Source organism: Salvelinus alpinus, chromosome 12 (assembly GCF_045679555.1).
Source record: "Salvelinus alpinus chromosome 12, SLU_Salpinus.1, whole genome shotgun sequence".
NCBI lineage: Eukaryota > Metazoa > Chordata > Actinopteri > Salmoniformes > Salmonidae > Salvelinus > Salvelinus alpinus.
The window spans coordinates 38,541,765-38,561,502 of record NC_092097.1 but is presented as its reverse complement, the minus strand read 5'-3'; the positions used below and the strand labels follow the sequence as shown (position 1 = coordinate 38,561,502).

General features: G+C 43.7%; 1 protein-coding gene across 1 annotated transcript in view; it reads left to right on the top strand.

The window, feature by feature from the left end:
• Positions 1–628: 628 nt before the first annotated feature.
• Positions 629–19,738, top strand: part of slc6a14 (solute carrier family 6 member 14) — a 30,606-nt gene continuing 11,496 nt past the window's right edge. Inside the window, exons 1-10 of the mRNA XM_071336178.1 lie at positions 629–760; positions 1,195–1,369; positions 12,037–12,168; positions 14,690–14,851; positions 15,085–15,223; positions 15,397–15,529; positions 16,901–17,041; positions 17,117–17,252; positions 17,393–17,485; positions 17,588–17,713. Of these exons, the coding sequence (XP_071192279.1) occupies positions 758–760; positions 1,195–1,369; positions 12,037–12,168; positions 14,690–14,851; positions 15,085–15,223; positions 15,397–15,529; positions 16,901–17,041; positions 17,117–17,252; positions 17,393–17,485; positions 17,588–17,713 (1,240 nt within the window). The 5' untranslated portion in view covers positions 629–757. The remainder of the gene's footprint in view (positions 761–1,194; positions 1,370–12,036; positions 12,169–14,689; positions 14,852–15,084; positions 15,224–15,396; positions 15,530–16,900; positions 17,042–17,116; positions 17,253–17,392; positions 17,486–17,587; positions 17,714–19,738) is intronic.

Genomic DNA, 19,738 nt, shown 5'->3' with positions numbered 1-19,738 from the left:
AGAACATTCCTGGTCATTCCTACTGCCTCTGATCTGGCAGAATCACTGAACACAAATGCTTCGTTTGTAAATGATGTCTGAGTGTTGGAGTGTGCCCCTGGCTATATGTAAATAAAAATAAAAAACAAGAATATCGTGCCTTCTGGTTTTAATATAAGGAATGTGGAATAATTAATATTTTAGCAATTACATTTACTTTTGATACTTAAGTATATTTAAAACCAAACACTTTTAGACATTTACTCAAGTTGTATTTTACTGCGTGACTTTTACTTTTACATTAGTAATTTTCTATTACGATATCTTTAGTTTTACTCAAGTATGACAATTGGGTACTTTTTACACCATTGGAAATAGTTAGTCATATCTGAAAGAGGACAAAATAATGAACGATTTAGGTCTATTTACAAGAAAATACTATGGGTACAGTATGTTTTAGCACTCTGGTTGCTAAACCAGTTGGAAACACGCACGCGCAAATGCACACACACACGCATGCGGGCGCACGCGGTTTCAAACGTTTCACTCAAGCTATAATTTGGTACGCGGGTAATGCAGATGATTTCGGGATCAGAGCGGTGATTGGCTAGAGAGACGAGCGTGTCAGGCTCACGGGAGTTTAGGTAACTGTGTACCTGTCTGTCCCAAACAAACGCTTCTCATCACATCACTTCTTAATGTGACAAACAGCAGCAAAATTAGGAAATATTGGAGCAGTTTCACAGACGTAATATTTAAAAACCCCGCGGCCACTGACATGGTAGGATGATATGCAACTGTCTTGGTGTAGCAGTTAATTAAATCATGGTTGTTGGCGGGAGGAACGATATTTTGACCAAAGCAACTTCATTCTGACGACTGCCTTTTTATTTATTTAACTGGGGAGGAGGTTAGCCTACTTATAAAGATAAACGCATAAAGTGTATGAAGCGATTAATGGGTAAATATGCTATTATTTGCGCGGTCCAAATAACAAACAGGTAGAATTCAAATTAATCTGGAATTGAGAATTTAACTGTATAGCCTACTTCTCTGTCACGGTTGGGATGCTATTCACTGTAAATTAATGAAAACGAAATCCAGTGTGTTGCATGTTTGTAATAATGGCTTGACATTGGCTTCTAAACTTTATGAAATATGCTCTCACTTACTATGTGCGTGCTTGCGTTGTCTGTCTGGCTGTCTGTGATACAGGTTAAGGATGACCATGAGAAGCAGCAGCAGGACTCCCATGTGGGCAGCAAAGATGAGAATATTGACCGGGGGAACTGGACCAATAAGAGGGAATACATGTTGTCTATGATTGGCTATGCTGTGGGTCTGGGGAATGTATGGAGGTTCCCCTACCTGGCCTATAAGAATGGAGGAGGTAAGTGGACACACACACACACCAGTGGGTCTCGGTGCAGTTTAAGATTAGGGATGATGATTTTTGAGCCTATTACAGCCTATTGGATGACTGTCATTCATACTCCATTCACCCAGCTCAATGTTTAGTCTACTACATGATACTTGAATTTGCCCAATACCCATCATGAGGTTGCTACAACAGGTTGAGAGACAAATTTGACTAATCAAGGTGACGGATGGTGAAACATTCAATACCGCTTTGCACACTCTTGCCATCATCTAGCTGATCTAGGCTGTAGTCACTAGTCCAAACAGTGGCAACACGGAACATCTAAAAGTAGAGTTTCTATTGGACAAATTCTGATAGTTTCATCCCGTTTTGTTCCGTTTCCTTCTGTTTAAGAAATGTTTTGCAACAGAATGGGTGGAATGAATCCACCCCTGATCACCCGTTCACCTTCATAGCAGGCACATACAGCATCATCACTTTGCTTGTTGAATAATTCCTTCTCGGATCTACGCTCTCTCTCCTCTCACCTTTTCCCTTTGCTTGGTGTTAAGTGCACAACACAACAGCTGTCTGTGACCAGGTGAAAATATGTATCTAAGTCAAACCTTCATACCCTAACTGCTAACCACTGCACAGCCTACATCGAGTGCGGTTACATGCATACAATAATGCGACTATTGTGGATAGTCAGATTAATTTAAAAGTTTGATTTAAAAAGTTTACACGCTTTGCAAGAACAACGATTTGCCTAATAATCCTGTTTACATGGACACATCTGAAATCAGGCTACCTGATGGCACTCTGATAAATGCAAAAAATCGGTAATCAAAATAAACGTTCTACCACAGCGAACATGTTATGTTTGGGAAGCATATTTGATTTTGAGTTCGGACATGTAACGTTTTATGTGAAAACTACTTCTAAGACATACTACCGTTCAGAAGTTTGGGGTCACCTGTCCGTGTTTTTGAAAGAAAAGCAAAAAAAAATTGTCCATTAAGATAATATCAATTGATCAGAAATACAGTGTAGACATTGTTAATGTGGTAAATGACTATTGTATCTGGAAACGGCGGATTTTAATTATTATTATTATTTTACATTTTTAAATGGAATATCTACAGAGGCCAATTATCAGCAACCATCACTCCTGTGTTCCAATGGCACAATGTGTTAGCTAATCCAAGTTTAGCATTTTAAAAGGCTAATTGATCATTAGGAAACTCTTTTGCAATTATGTTAGCACAGCTGAAAACTTGTTCTGATTTAAAGAAGGAATAAAACTGGCCTTTTTTGGACTGCTTGAGTATCTGGAGCATCAGCATTTGTGGGTTCGATTACAGGCTCAAAATGGCTAGAAACAAAGAACTTTCTTCTTAAACTCAGTCTATTCTTGTTCTGAGAAATGAAGGCTATTCCATGTGAGAAATTGCCAAGAAACTGAAGATCTGGTACAGTGCTGTGTACTACTCCCTTCACAGAACAAAGCAAACTGTCTCTAACCAGAACAGTGAAGAGGCGACTCCAGGATGCTGACCTTCTAGGCAGAGTTCCTCTGTCCAGTGTCTGTGTTCTTTTGCCCATCTTAATCTTTTCTTTTTATTGGCCAGTCTGATATATGGCATTTTCTTTGCAACTCTATCTAGAAGGCCAGCATCCCGGAGTCGCCTCTTCACTGTTGACGTTGAGACAGGAACACGACTTTCCCGAAGCGGATCCTCTGTTTGGTCCACCACCCAGGACAATGGATCAAAACAAGGCTCCCTAAATTTGATCAGCATATCAAATGCGCGACCCGGGCTGGACTAATTCTGGATCATTGTTACTCTAACTTCCATGACGCATACAAAGCCCTCCCTCGCCCTCCTTCCGGCAAATCTGACCACGACTCCATTTTGTTGCTCCCAGCCTATAGACAGAAACTTAAACAGGAAACGCCCGTGCTCAGGTCTGTTCAGCGCTGGTCCAACCAATCTGATTCCACTTTTCAAGATTGCTTTGATCACGTCGAACAACATTGATGTATATGCTGATTCGGTGAGCGAGTTTATTAGCAAGTGCATCGGTGATGTTGTACCCACGGCGACAATTAAAACCTTCCCCAACCAGAAACCGTGGATTGATGGCAGCATTCGAGCAAAACTGAAAGCGCGAACCACTGCTGTTAATCAGGGCAAGGCGGCCGGAAACATGACCGAATTCAAACAGTGTAGCTATTCCCTCCAGGGCAATCAAACAAGCTAAGCGTCAGCATAGAGACAAAGTAGAGTCGCAATTCAACTGCTCAGACACGAGAGGTATGTGGCAGGGTCTACAGTCAATCACGGACTACAAAAATAAAACCAGCCCCGTCGCGGACCCCGATGTCTTGCTCCCAGGCAAACTAAACAACTTCTTTGCTCGCTTTGAGGACAATACAGTGCCACCGACACGGCCCGCTACCAAAACCTGCGGGCTCTCCTTCACCGCAGCCAACGCGAGTAAAACATTTAAACGTGTTTACCCTCGCAAGGCTGCCGGCCCAGACGGCATCCCTAGCCGCGTCCTCAGAGCATGCGCAGATCAGCTGGCTGGTGTGTTTACGGACATATTCAATCAATCCCTATCCCAGTCTGCTGTTCCCACATGCTTCAAGACGGCCACCATTGTTCCTGTTCCCAAGAAAGCTAAGGTAACTGAGCTAAACGACTATCGCCCCGCAGCACTCACTTTCATCATCATTAAGTGCTTTGAGAGACTAGTCAAGGACCATATCACCTCCACCCTACCTGACACCCTAGACCCACTCCAACTTGCTTACTGCCCCAATAGGTCCACAGACGATGCAATCGCAATCACACTGCACACTGCCCTAACCAATCTGGACAAGAGGAATACCTATGTAAGAATGCTGTTCATTGACTACAGCTCAGCATTTAACACCATAGTACCCTCCAAACTCATCATTATGCTTCTGTATACTGTATACTTCTGGCCCTTCTTTGGATACTGTGTTAACAACCCTCCAGACGAGCTTCAATGCCATACAACTCTCTTTCCGTGGCCTCCAATTGCTCTTAAATACAAGTAAAACTAAATGCATGCTCTTCAACCTATCGCTGCCTGCACCTGCCCGCCTGTCCAACATCACTTATGTGGACAACTACAAATACCTAGGTGTCTGGTTAGACTGTAAACTCTCTTTCCAGACTCACATCAAACATCTCCAATCCAAAGTTAAATCTAGAATTGGCTTCCTATTCCGCAACAAAGCATCCTTCACTCATGCTGCCAAACATACCCATGTAAAACTGACCAACCTACCAATCCTCGACTTCGGTGATGTTATTTACAAAATAGCCTCCAATACCCTACTCAATAAATTGGATGCAGTCTATCACAGTGCCATCCGTTTTGTCACCAAAGCCCCATATTCTACCCACCACTGCGACCTGTACGCTCTCGTTGGCTGGCCCTCGCTTCATACTCGTCGCCAAACCCACTGGCTCCAGGTCATCTACAAGACCCTGCTAGGTAAAGTCCCCCCTTATCTCAGCGTTCCAGCAGGTATATCTCTCTGGTCACCCCCAAAACCAATTCTTCCTTTGGCCGCCTCTCCTTCCAGTTCTCTGCTGCCAATGACTGGAACGAACTACAAAAATCTCGGAAACTGGAAACACTTATCTCCCTCACTAGCTTTAAGCACCAACTGTCAGAGCAGCTCACAGATTACTGCACCTGTACATAGCCCATCTATAATTTAGCCCAAACAACTACCTCTTTCCCTACTGTATTTATTTATTTTGCTCCTTTGCACCCCATTATTTCTATCTCTACTTTGCACATTCTTCCACTGCAAATCAACCATTCCAGTGTTTTACTTGCTATATTGTATTTACTTTGCCACCATGGCCTTTTTTGTCTACACCTCCCTTATCTCAACTCACTTGCTCACATTGTATATAGACTTATTTTTCTACTGTATTATTGACTGTATGTTTGTTTTACTCCATGTGTAACTCTGTGTTGTTGTATGTGTCGAACTGCTTTGCTTTATCTTGGCCAGGTCGCAATTGTAAATGAGAACGTGTTCTCAACTTGCCTACCTGGTTAAATAAAGGTGAAATAAAAAATAAATTTAAAAAATGCTTGAGGCCCTGGGTTTCAACCCCGCCCTGTGCAACTGGGTCCTGGACTTTCTGATGGGCCGCCCCCAGGTGGTGAGTGTAGGTAACAATATCTCCACCCCGCTGATCCTCAACACTGGTGCACCACAAGGGTGCGTTCTCAGCCCTCTCCTGTACTCCCTGTTCACCCATGACTGCGTGGCCATGTACGCCTCCAACTCAATCATCAAGTTTGCAGACGACAGTACAGTGGTAGGCTTCATTACCAACAACGACGAGACGGACTACAGGGAGGTGAGGGCCCTCGGAGTGTGGTGTCAGGACAATAACCTTACACTCAACATCAACAAAACAAAGGAGATGATCGTGGACTTCAGGAAACAGCAGAGGGAGCACCCTCCTATCCACATCAACGGGACAGTAGTGGAGAAGGTGGAACGTTTTTAAGTTCCTCTGAATACACATCACGGACAAACTGAAATGGTCCACCCACACAGACAGCGTGGTGATGAATCTTCAACCTCAGGAGGCTGAAGAAATTTGGCTTGTCACCAAAAACACAAACTTTTACAGAGGCACAATCGAGAGCATCCTGTCGGGCTGTATCACCGCCTGGTACGGCAACTGCTCCACCCACAACCGCAAGGCTCTCCAGAGGGTAGTGAGGTCTGCACAATGCATCACCGGGGACAAACTACCTGCCCTCCAGGACACCTACACCACCCGATATCACAGGAAGGCAGAAAAGATCATCAAGGACAACAACCACCCGAGCCACTGCCTGCTCACCCCGCTATCATCCAGAAGGCGAGGTCAGTACAGGTGCATCAAAGCTGGGACCGAGAGACTGAAAAACAGCTTATATCTCAAGGCCATCAGACTGTTATATAGCCATCACTAATATTGAGTGGCTGCTGCCAACATATTGACTCAAATCTCTAGCCACTTTAATAATAAAAATTGGATGTAATAAATGTATCACTAGTGACTTTAAACAATGCCACTTTATATAATGTTTACATTACTCATCTCATATGTATGTACTGTATTCTATACCATCTACTGCATCTTTCCTATGCCGTTCGGCCATCGCTCACCCATGTATTTATATGTACATATTCTCATTAATTCCTTTACACTTGTGTGTATAAGGTAGTTGTTGTGAAATTGTTAGATTACTTGTTAGATATTACTGCATGGTCGGAACTAGAAGCACAAGCATTTCGCTACACTCGCATTAACATCTGCTAACCATGTACAGTGGGGAGAACAAGTATTTGATACACTGCCGATTTTGCAGGTTTTCCTACTTACAAAGCATGTAGAGGTCTGTCATTTTTATCATAGGTACACTTCAACTGTGAGAGACGGAATCTAAAACAAAAATCCAGAAAATCACATTGTATGATTTTTAAGTAATTAATTTGCATTTTATTGCATGACATAAGTATTTGATCACCTACCAACCAGTAAGAATTCCGGCTCTCACAGACCTGTTAGTTTTTCTTTAAGAAGCCCTCCTGTTCTCCACTCATTACCTGTATTAACTGCACCTGTTTGAACTCGTTACCTGTATAAAAGACACCTGTCCACACACTCAATCAAACAGACTCCAACCTCTCCACAATGGCCAAGACCAGAGAGCTGTGTAAGGACATCAGGGATAAATTGTAGACCTGTACAAGGCTGGGATGGGCTACAGGACAATAGCCAAGCAGCTTGGTGAGAAGGCAACAACTGTTGGCACAATTATTAGAAAATGGAAGAAGTTCAAGATGACGGTCAATCACCCTCGGTCTGGGGCTCCATGCAAGATCTCACCTCGTGGGGCATCAATGATCATGAGGAATGTGAGGGATCAGCCCAGAACTACACGGCAGGACCTGGTCAATGACCTGAAGAGAGCTGGGACCACAGTCTCAAAGAAAACCATTAGTAACACACTACGCCGTCATGGATTAAAATCCTGCAGCGCACGCAAGGTCCCCCTGCTCAAGCCAGCGCATGTCCAGGCCCGTCTGAAGTTTGCCAATGACTATCTGGATGATCCAGAGGAGGAATGGGAGAAGGTCATGTGGTCTGATGAGACAAAAATAGAGCTTTTTGCTCTAAACTCCACTCGCCGTGTTTGGAGGAATAGAAGGATGAGTACAACCCCAAGAACACCATCCCAACCGTGAAGCATGGAGGTGGAAACATCATTCTTTGGGGATGCTTTTCTGCAAAGGGGACAGGACGACTGCACCGTATTGAGGGGATGATGGATGGGGCCATGTATCGCGAGATCTTGACCAACAACCTCCTTCCCTCAGTAAGAGCATTGAAGATGGGTCGTGGCTGGGTCTTCCAGCATGACAACGACCCGAAACACACAGCCAGGGCAACTAAGGAGTGGCTCCGTAAGAAGCATCTCAAGGTCCTGGAGTGGCCTAGCCAGTCTCCAGACCTGAACCCAATAGAAAATCTTTGGAGGGAGCCGAAAGTCCGTATTGCCCAGCGACAGCCCCGAAACCTGAAGGATCTGGAGAAGGTCTGTATGGAGGAGTGGGCCAAAATCCCTGCTGCAGTGTGTGCAAACCTGGTCAAGAACTACAGGAAACGTATGATCTCTGTAATTGCAAACTAAGGTTTCTGTACCAAATATTCAGTTCTGCTTTTCTGATGTATCAAATACTTATGTCATGCAATAAAATGCAAATTAATTAATTAAAAATCATACAATGTGATTTTCTGGATTTTTGTTTTAGATTCCTTCTCTCACAGTTGAAGTGTACCTATGATAAAAATTACAGACCTCTACATGCTTTGTAAGTAGGAAAACCTGCAAAATTGTCAGTGTATCAAATACTTGTTCTCCCCACTGTATATGTGACCAATAAAATTTGATTGGATTTGAGGGTACTATTTAATGAAGTTGCCAGTTGAGGACTTGTGAGGCATCTGTTTCTCAAGCTAGACACGAATGTACTTGTCCTCTTGCTCAGTTGTGCACCGGGGCCTCCCACTCTTTCTATTCTGGTTTGTCAGTTTGCGCTGTTCTGTGAAGGGCGTAGTACACAGCACTGTACCAGATCTTCAGTTTCTTGGCAATTTCTTGCATGGAATAGCCTTCAATTCTCAGAACAAGAACAGACTGAGTTTCAGAAGAAAGTTATTTGTTTCTGGCCATTTTGAGCCTGTAATCAAACCCACAAATGCTGATGCTCCAGATACTCCACGAGTCTAAAGAAGGCCAGTTTTATTGCCAGTTTCCAGCTACAATAGTCATTTACAACATAAAAAATGTCTACACTTTATTTCTGATCATTTTGATGTTATTTTAATGGACAAAATACATTTGCTTTTCTTTCAAAAACAAGGACATTTCTAATTGACCCCAAACCTTTGTACAGTATTGTACATTGTTGCGCCCAACACACTTCACTCGCCCTAAAGAGGGCAGTGTGCTTGGCAGGTGCAAGCACACGCACAGAACAAATACACTGCTGGAATGCTTTTTTTCTTCTTTTTTAAAGATATTTTTACATGTCCTACTCATTTCAAAGATTACTTAGCAAACCAGTTTTAATCGGTTTTAATCGGCATTTATTTACTTAGATTTTTACCTTACGCCGATTTAAGATAAGCAGAGTAAAGTTGTGTGTGTATATGACTATTGCATAATCTGCCTAGTGCCATAATCAGTTTAATATGAAATTATTAGTGTGCATGTAAACGTACCATATTTGCTATTGTCATAGTCAACATAGCTAGGCCTACTAGAACTAATGCATTAGTAAACCCACAATCCAATCTATGTGTACAGCTAGCAGTTAGACTGGCAGGCACTGGCGGCAATACATTACTAAAACCGAAAGCTTACCTTGACTTGGAAGAGTTGCAGTGTTGGGTTGCCTTAGCCAGCTGGCTAACATAAATGGCATTCCTCGCTGTTTGAGTCAGGTTGTTGAGTAGGCTAAATTAGCTGCCTTAGCTAGCTAAGTGAGTGAAAGGTAATGAACTGCTTATCCTTAATTTAAGAAATGAATTTGTTTAAAACTGTTCAACTATTGTCTTTCTGAGTCAACAACACACCACACTTGATGCACTGCTGTGCTAGCTAGCTAGCTGTAGCTTATGCTTTCACTACCAGATTAATTCTCTGATCTTTTGATTGGATGGACATGTCAATTCATGCTGCAAGAGCTCTGAGATTGGAGGACGTCCTCCGGAAGTCATCATAATTACTGTGTACGTCTATGGAAGTGGGTGAGAACCGTGAGCCTCCTAGGTTTTGTATTGAAGTCAATGTACCCAGAGGAGGATGGAAAATATATTTTTCCTCCACCTACACTATTATTCTACCCTAGAAGGTGCTGTTGATGCTACTGTAGACCCTCATTGCAAAACAGTGTTTTAATCATTTTGGTAACATTAATATATTTAGTATAGTTTTTCTTATGTTGACATTAGGTTTTTCTGAAATTCACTGAGTAGGATGGTCCTCCCCTTCATCTGAGAAGGAGCCTCCACTGACACACACATACACAGTGACCTAAGCTTGCTTAGTGTGCACTAATGACACACCTGTTCAATAGTAACGCAATACCGTATAACGGGTCCCCAGTTGCATTCAGCCGTGTGCCGATTTTTTTTAATTATTTTTTTCCTTGAGCAGATGGTCGGGGGCCGGAACATAGTTATAAACTCAGCAAAAAAAGAAACGTCCTCTCCCTATCAACTGTTTATTTTCAGCAAACTTAACATGTGTAAATATTTGTATGAACATACGATTCAACAACTGAGACAAACTGAACAAGTTCCACAGACATGTGACTAACAGAAATTGAATAATGTGACCCTGAACAAAGGGGGGGGCTCAAAATCAAAAGTAACAGTCAGTATCTGGTGTGGCCACCAGCTGCATTAGGTACTGCAGTGCATCTTCTCCTCATGGACTGCACCAGATTTGCCAGTTCTTGCTGTGAGATGTTACCCCACTCTTCCACCAAGGCACCTGCAAGTTCCCGGACATTTCTGGGGGGAATGGCCCTAGCCCTCACCCTCTGATCCAACAGGTTCCAGATGTGCTCAATGGGATTGAGATCCAGGCTCTTCGCTGGCCATGGCAGAACACTGACATTCCTGTCTTGCAGGAAATCACGCACAGAACAAGCAGTACGGCTGGTGCAATTGTCATGCTGGAGGGACATGTCAGGATGAGCCTGCAGGAGGGTACCAAATGAGGGAGGAGGATGTCTTCCCTGTAATGCACAGCGTTGAGATTGCCTGCAATGACGACAAGCTGAGTCCGATGCTGCGACACACTGCCCCAGACCATGACGGACCCTCCACCTCCAAAATGATCCCGCTACAGAGTACAGGCCTTGGTGTAACGCTCATTCCTTTGACGATAAACGCAAATCCGACCATCACCCCTGGTGAGACAAAACCGCGACTCGTCAGTGAAGAGCAGTTTTGCCAGTCCTGTCTGGTCCAGCGACGGTGGGTTTGTGCCCAATGGTGACGTTGTTGCCGGTGATGACTGGTGAGGACCTGCCTTACAACAGGCCTACAAGCCCTCAGTTCAGCCTCTCTGTGCGCAATAGGCTGAGTCTGAGCACTGATGGAGGGATTGTGCGTTCTTGGTGTAACTCGGACTGTTGTTGCCATGCTGTACCTGTCCCGCAGGTGTGATGTTTGGATGTAACGATCCTGTGCAGGTGTTGTTACACGTGGGAGACAGTGTTGTTACACTGTCTCCCTGTAGCGCTGTCTTGGGCGTCTCACAGTATGGACATTGCAATTTATTGCCCTGACCACATTTGCAGTCCTCATGCCTCCTTGCAGCATGCCTAAGCCACGTTCACGGAGATGAGCAGGGACCCTGGGTATCTTTCTTTTGGTATTTTTCAGAGTCAGTAGAAAGGCCTCTTTGTCCTAAGTTTTCCTAACTGACCTTAATTGCCTACCGTCTGTAAGCTGTTAGTGTCTTAACGACTGTTCCACAGGTGCATGTTCATTAATTGTTTATGGTTCATTGAACAAGCATTGGAAACAGTGTTTTAAACCATTTACAATGAAGATCTGTGAAGTTATTTGGATTTTTACGAATTATCTTTGAAAGACAGGGTCCTGAAAAGGGAAGTTTCTTCTTTTGCTGAGTTTAAATTTGAACATTGCAAATTGACCGCAGAAATCCTAACCGATCACGTATTTGACAAAAACGGAATCATTTAAAACCTAGATAAGCTCACATGCCTCTATTTATGCGTGGGTTTACATGGCAACAGATTTCCTAAATTAAAATCACTTGAAGCTTATTTCCTGGTGATTTTAGTCTTATGTCCCAAAATAATTTTAAGTGTCAGAACTTGGGGGGCCAAATAAAATCACCTACTGGCCGACTTTGTCCCGCTATTTGGGAATCCTACCCTATAATCACTTATAAGCTAGACCATGGCAGAACATTCTTAAAGATTCATTTCAGATTATTGGAGTTAAGCCCATATACGCTCCCACCATCCACTGGCTACCTCATATTCCTGCATTTGTTATTAGTGTCAAGTTTTCTGTCCTCTCTGTCTCTAGGTGCTTTCCTCATCCCGTATGTCATAATGCTGGCTGTTGCTGGTATACCTCTGTTCTTCCTGGAGAGTTCCTTTGGTCAGTTCTGCAGCCAAGGCCCTGTCAATGTGTGGCGGGCTCTGCCCATATTTCAGGGTAAGACTAACCCTTCTACCCCTAATTTACCACCTAAGCCCAAACCGGTCCCAATTCAATGTCTACCCATTACTCTTGGTCTCAACCCTTCGATGTTTGCAGATACAGTATGTAAGATATAAGCTATGTTTTTGGAACCTTCACCACTACACTGCTTATACCTAGCCAGACTCTTCAGATCTGCAGACATTGAAGGGTAAGGGCCAAAGGGAATGGTTAAGGAGTGAATTGGGACCAGCTGTATGACTTTTCTTTCCACTTCTAGGAACTCATCCATTCACTTCACCACTCAGACATTTTGGGAGTGTTTGCTACTACTCTCTGTTTGAATGTTGTGTGAGCAGCCAGCCCATTACACCACGGGATCAGCTTTATTGACCTTAGAGGACAATTGTCTCAAGTTTGTTTGAGCAGTGTATTAATGGTTAACCATATGACCTGAATCTAAACTCTATGTATGAGCTGGAGGAACTATCAGTCTAGCCCCAGGGCTAACCCTATAAGGCTGCTAGTCCATTTACTGTATGTACCCAGCCCCTGAGCAAACCTATAACCCTACCAAGCCCAATGGGTTACTGTGTCACTCTGTCAGACTGGCCTCTAGCTGCTGAATGTGCCAAAACACAGAACACATTCATGGTGCGTATTGGACCAAGTCCTTCTCTACTGCTATTGGTTAGTTATAAAACTGTCAAGGGTAGTGTTTCCAAATCCTGGTTTTTGTTTTATACCCTAGCACTACGCAACGCACCTGATTCACATTTGTTGTTTATTTCAATCCGGTGTGTAGTGCTAGGTCAAAAACAAAAATGTGCACCCCTTTTGGATCCCCAGAACCAGGATTAAGAAACACTGCTCTAGGATGTGCATGTAAGCAATTTCTTAGTAATACTTGTTTGTGAGCTGAAATAAAAGATCCTAGAAATGTTCCATAAGCACATCTAATTTTGTTATTATGTTTAGCACAAAGTTGTTTACATCCCCGTTAGTGATAATTTCTCCTTTGGCAAGATAATCCATCCACCTGATAAGTGTGGTATATCATTACACAGGTGAACTTTGTGCTGGGGACAAAAAGCCACAAATGTTTTGTCACATAACACAATGCCACAGATGTTTTGACGGAGTGTTCAATTGGCATGCTGACTGCAGGAATGTCCACCAGAACTGTTGCCAGAGAATTTAATGTTTTAGAGAATTTGGCAGTACGTCCAACCGGCCTCACAACCGCAGACCGCCTGCAACCACGCCAGCCCAGGACCTCCACATCCGGCTTTTTCACTTCCACCCATACTGCTGATGAAACTATGAGTTTGCACAAGTGAAGAATTTCAGCACAACCTGTCAAACCGTGTCATGGAAGCTCATCAGCTTGCTCGTTGACTTTACTGCTGTTTGGCGTTTTAACCGACTTCAGTGGGCAAATGCTCATCTTCGATGGCCACGCTGGAAAAGTGTGCTCTTCACGAATGATTCCCTGTTTCAACTGTACCGGGCACATGGTGATGAGTGCTTCTATACCTGCATTGCTTGCTGTTTGGGGTTTTAGCCTGGGTTTCTGTACAGCATTTTGAGATATCAGCTGATGTAAGAAGGGCTTTATAAATACATTTGATGAGTGTTGTGTGGTGGCAGGCATAAGGTACGGGCAACAAACACAATTGCATTTTATCAATGGCAATTTGAATGCACAGAGATTAAAATGAAATCACCCATTGATCATGTTTGGGATGCTCTGGATCGACATTTACGACAGCGTGTTCCAGTTCCCACCAATATCCAGGAACTTCGCACAGCCATTGAAGAGGAGTGGGACAATATTCCACAGGCCACAATCAACAGCCTGATCAACTCTATACAAAGGATATGTGTCGCACTGCATGAGGCAAATGGTGGTCACACCAGATACTGACTGGTTTTCTGATCCATGCACCTACTTTTTTTTAAGGTATCTGTGACCAACAGATGCATATCTGTATTCCCTGTCATGTGAAATCCATAGATTAGGGCCTAATGAATTTATTTAAAGTGACTGAGTTTCTTATATGAACTGTAACTCAGTAAAATCTTTAGAATTGTGTATTTGTGGTCAGTGTAATTTTTGTACATTGCCACTGTAGTTATTCTTTCGCGTGCTTTGGCGGATACATCCTACCATAGAATGTCTCACTTATCATGTGTTCTCTGTTATGTCTTCCTTGGAAAAGATCATGTTTTCCTCAATGGGACTTCCTTGATTAGATAAATCTTAAGATGAGGAACTACAATGTGACCGGTTGACCAGTATACCAGTAAGCACTGGTTCTGGCTGTTTGCCTTCGGCTGAATCAGTATGTGATAAAGATGGAACTTCACAGAACTTGTCAATAAAGTGACTGCTATCAGGGATGGTGACGATTCAATCTATTCAGGAAGTGAATTGAAATTCAAATATTGAAGATTCCGCCTTGATTTACATCTAACTCAATTCCTGCTCCCTCTCTCCTTCTCTCCTCACTCTCCCTTTCCCTATCCTCTCCAGGTGTGGGTGTAGCTATGGTTTTGGTCAGTACGTTAGTAGGCATCTACTACAACGTCATCATTGCCTACAGTCTCTACTACATGTTTGCCTCATTCCAGTCCCCTCTGCCATGGAGTGACTGTTTCTACTGGTCCAACAGCAACTGTAGCCTCACACCTAGAGGTACCTGTTTTATAATGTAGTGTCACATCTAAAGATGTAGTGAAGTTTCCCTGTTGTACAGCTTTTACTCTTCTATCATGTTAATTAGGCTCCAAACAAAATAACCTTGACCAATATTTTCCATTACCTGACATTAATGTTTTCCATGATATGCTTTAATGAACATGACCTAGGTGAACCTGAACAGAGTGCCATGTAACTTTACCACTGACAATGGCTTCTGACCTCTATAGAAGTGTGCAACATTACCCTAGCTGCCAACTGGAGTGAACCAGTAATTGCAGCCAACATGACGCTGTGGGAGAATGAGACTTGCCCAAAGGAAAACCTCATCAGCATCCCAGTACAGAGCCCCAGCGAACAGTATTGGGAGTGAGTAGCACACACACACTTTATTCTATTTGAATTTCACTCAGTTGAAAATACTTCAGAGGTTGCACAGGTTGTGTTGAATGCCAGGTTGTCTTTATAATGCTATGTTGAAACTGATCCTGTCTGTAAAATTGACCACCTTACAGTCAGACAATCTCTTTGTCTATCCCCAGCCTGGTGGCCTTACAAAGGTCTAGTGGTCTGGATGAGACCGGTCCGGTGGTCTGGCATCTGGCTCTCTGTCTGCTACTGGGATGGCTGCTCATCGCTGCTGCCCTTTACAAAGGCATCAAGTCTTCAGGGAAAGTCTGTATTACCCATTTCCTGTTTGTGTGTGTGATAGTGATGTGCGGGTTGACTCATAACCAACCCACATTCGCCGCGGTTATATCCACGAGGCGGGCAGGTTTAGGGTCATGAAATATTGAATAAAGGGAAAACGATACCTTTCATTATTTTAGGCTAGCTGGCATTAGTGCATAAGCTGTAGGGCCTAACTGTACGTGCACCAAATAGCTTACATGCCAGTCGCCAAATGCATTTGGAACGGGCAGGACAAGTTAACGTCGTTCCACGGAGGGAAAAAAAGGACAATGTCTGAGTTTAGAGAAAAGCTGCGAAATGGAGAGTTGAAAATAAAGACAAGGGAGGGCCAGAAAAGTCATATTTGAAGTGGTAAAAGAGGATGATAGCAGTGCTGGTTATGTTATGTGTGATTGTCAAATTTGTACAGTGCCTCACAGTCACAAGACGGGGACTTCAAATAGGCCTATGGCATGTCAAGGGAATTGTAGCCTGCTGTTGATGGGTTAAATGGAAAGTGAAATCTGGACACTGACTGTAGGTCTATAACCTCTCACTTAGCCTTAATATTAACTCCTGCAGAATTTAAGCATTTCTTGCAGTAAAATGATACAGCAAATGTAGGCAACATTTATACTCACAGGAGTGGAGAAATATGATTTCTTTCTTTCAGCATCTTGAGAGAATGCAAATCTGCAGTTAGATACTGTCTGTCGCGGTGCTATCTTTATCAGCATCATAAAAGCTGATAGTATTTCAACCACAAAATATGCATCCAAGCTGAACTGAAATCTTATCAGAAACACGTTGGGTTGTTTTCACAGCTTTCTATTTCCTTACAACCGGTCAAACTGATATTATTTGGAAATTTTACACATCTTTTAAGTTTTAGTTATTTCATTTTCTTGCTGGTCCCTAAACGTCTTTGCTCCATGGAAGTATCAGAGATGACTGAAAACTTTACCAATGTCAATTAGATTTTTGTAAGCAAGGGTTTATTTAGTCTTGGACAACATAATGACAGAAGAGATGCTGCACATATCTAATTATAGACAAGTTGACTTACAAATAGCCTACCAAAACATTGGAAGTTACAAGCAAAAACATATCTGAAATCAGGCAAACGTAGTACCAAAAAAAAAAACCTTACGGTAACCTACAACATTTTCTATATTAGAGGGTTAGGGTCGGGTGCGGGCCTCCGATTTAAACTTATCACATATAGTCGGGTGGTTGTGGATGGGTTATTAGCAATTGCGGGCGAACAAAGAGCTGACCTGCTCACCACTAGTGTTTGAGTTGGTCCTGTCTTTGTAATGTGTGTCTTTCGGATGTGCGTGTGTCTCTAATATTTTTATGTGTGTCTGTCCCCAGGTGGTATATTTCACCGCTACGTTTCCCTATGTGGTGTTGCTGATCCTGCTGATCCGGGGAGTTACACTAGAGGGCGCCAGAGACGGGATCGAGTTCTACATTGGCTCCCAGTCCAACCTCACAAAACTGGGCGAGGCAGAGGTTAGAGCCTCTTACCTGTCAACTCAAAATACACATGCCTTACTGAAGTAACTAAATAGTAGGTCTTTCTGGCAGGTGTGGAGAGATGCAGCCACACAGATCTTCTATTCTCTGTCAGTAGCGTGGGGTGGTGTCACGGCCCTGTCTTCATATAACAAGTTCCACAACAATGTGTTCAAGGACGCACTGACCGTCTGCCTCACCAACTGTGGTACGACTCAAACACCACACACGCACCAGATGGATGCTAATGGTATCATAAAGAAGAAAATATACATTGAAGATCACTTTCAACGTTTCATTGTGTTCCAGTACATTGTTTTTCCTTTCCTGTTTAATGTCACTCTATAGGTACCAGTGTGTTTGCAGGCTTCGCCATCTTCTCCATCTTAGGTCACATGGCTCATGTCTATGGAAAGCCTGTATCAGAAGTGGCCCAGGCAGGTGAGTAGTACACCACTTTACACCACTGTACTGTGTTTAACTTTACCTTACTGACACAATAGCCACTTAACAAACACTAACAAAGTGTGCGCATGCGTGTAGGTTTTGGCCTAGCATTTATTGCGTACCCTGATGCCCTGTCCAAGCTGCCCATTTCTCCTCTTTGGTCCATCCTCTTCTTCTTCATGCTGCTCACCCTTGGACTGGACTCGCAGTTCGCTGGCATAGGTCAGTCAGACAAACACACACCCATGCACATGGGACACACACACCAGGGTATTTCAGTTACTGCTAACTATTTGGGGTATTTCAATTACTTTCAAAAACATTTGGAAGTAAGTATTTAGATATTTTTTTTATTTGAAAAGACCAGTAGTTGAATATTGGAATGTATTTGGAAATACACTTGGAAAGTTTTTGAAAATACTCATACACTACCATGCATTTAAAGATGCACTATGCAGAAATTGCACTGCCACTTCCTGACTGCTAAAATTTGAATAGTTCACCTAATTTCAGTTTGTGACAAAACAAGCAAGTATAGTGTAAAGTCATTGTAGCATCTAAAACGCTGTGAAATATATTTTCCATAACAAAAAATATTGTATTTTCAGCTGTTTGACATTGGTGTACAAAATACTAAAATGCACAGAAAAATAAGTATTTAAACAACAAATAATAAAATGTGCATGCATTTTAACCCAGGGCTGAGATATATACATACATACATACATACATACATACATACATACATTTACATTTTACATTTAAGTCATTTAGCAGACGCTCTTATCCAGAGCGACTTACAAGTTGGTGCATTCACCTTATGATGTCCAGTGGAACAACCACTTTACAATAGTGCATCTAACTCTAAGGGGGGGGGGGGGGTTAGAAGGATTACTTTATCCTATCCTAGGTATTCCTTAAAGAGGTGGGGTTTCAGGTGTCTCCGGAAGGTGGTGATTGATTCCGCTGACCTGGCGTCGTGGGGGAGTTTGTTCCACCATTGGGGTGCCAGAGCAGCGAACAGTTTTGACTGGGCTGAGCGGGAGCTGTACTTCCTCAGAGGTAGGGAGGCGAGCAGGCCAGAGGTGGATGAACGCAGTGCCCTTGTTTGGGTGTAGGGCCTGATCAGAGCCTGAAGGTACGGAGGTGCCGTTCCCCTCACAGCTCCGTAGGCAAGCACCATGGTCTTGTAGCGGATGCGAGCTTCAACTGGAAGCCAGTGGAGAGAGCGGAGGAGCGGGGTGACGTGAGAGAACTTGGGAAGGTTGAACACCAGACGGGCTGCGGCGTTCTGGATGAGTTGTAGGGGTTTAATCGCACAGGCAGGGAGCCCAGCCAACAGCGAGTTGCAGTAATCCAGACGGGAGATGACAAGTGCCTGGATTAGGACCTGCGCCGCTTCCTGTGTGAGGCAGGGTCGTACTCTGCGAATGTTGTAGAGCATGAACCTACAGGAACGGGTCACCGCCTTGATGTTGGTTGAGAACGACAGGGTGTTGTCCAGGATCACGCCAAGGTTCTTAGCGCTCTGGGAGGAGGACACAATGGAGTTGTCAAGCGTGATGGCAAGATCATGGAACGGGCAGTCCTTCCCCGGGAGGAAGAGCAGCTCCGTCTTGCCGAGGTTCAGCTTGAGGTGGTGATCCGTCATCCACACTGATATGTCTGCCAGACATGCAGAGATGCGATTCGCCACCTGGTTATCAGAAGGGGGAAAGGAGAAGATTAATTGTGTGTCGTCTGCATAGCAATGATAGGAGAGACCATGTGAGGATATGACAGAGCCAAGTGACTTGGTGTATAGCGAGAATAGGAGAGGGCCTAGAACAGAGCCCTGGGGGACACCAGTGGTGAGAGCACGTGGTGCGGAGACAGATTCTCGCCACGCCACCTGGTAGGAGCGACCTGTCAGGTAGGACGCAATCCAAGCGTGGGCCGCGCCGGAGATGCCCAACTCGGAGAGGGTGGAGAGGAGGATCTGATGGTTCACAGTATCAAAGGCAGCCGATAGGTCTAGAAGGATGAGAGCAGAGGAGAGAGAGTTAGCTTTAGCAGTGCGGAGCACCTCCGTGACACAGAGAAGAGCAGTCTCAGTTGAATGACTAGTCTTGAAACCTGACTGATTTGGATCAAGAAGGTCAAGAAGGTCATTCTGAGAGAGATAGCAGGAGAGCTGGCCAAGGACGGCACGTTCAAGAGTTTTGGAGAGAAAAGAAAGAAGGGATACTGGTCTGTAGTTGTTGACAT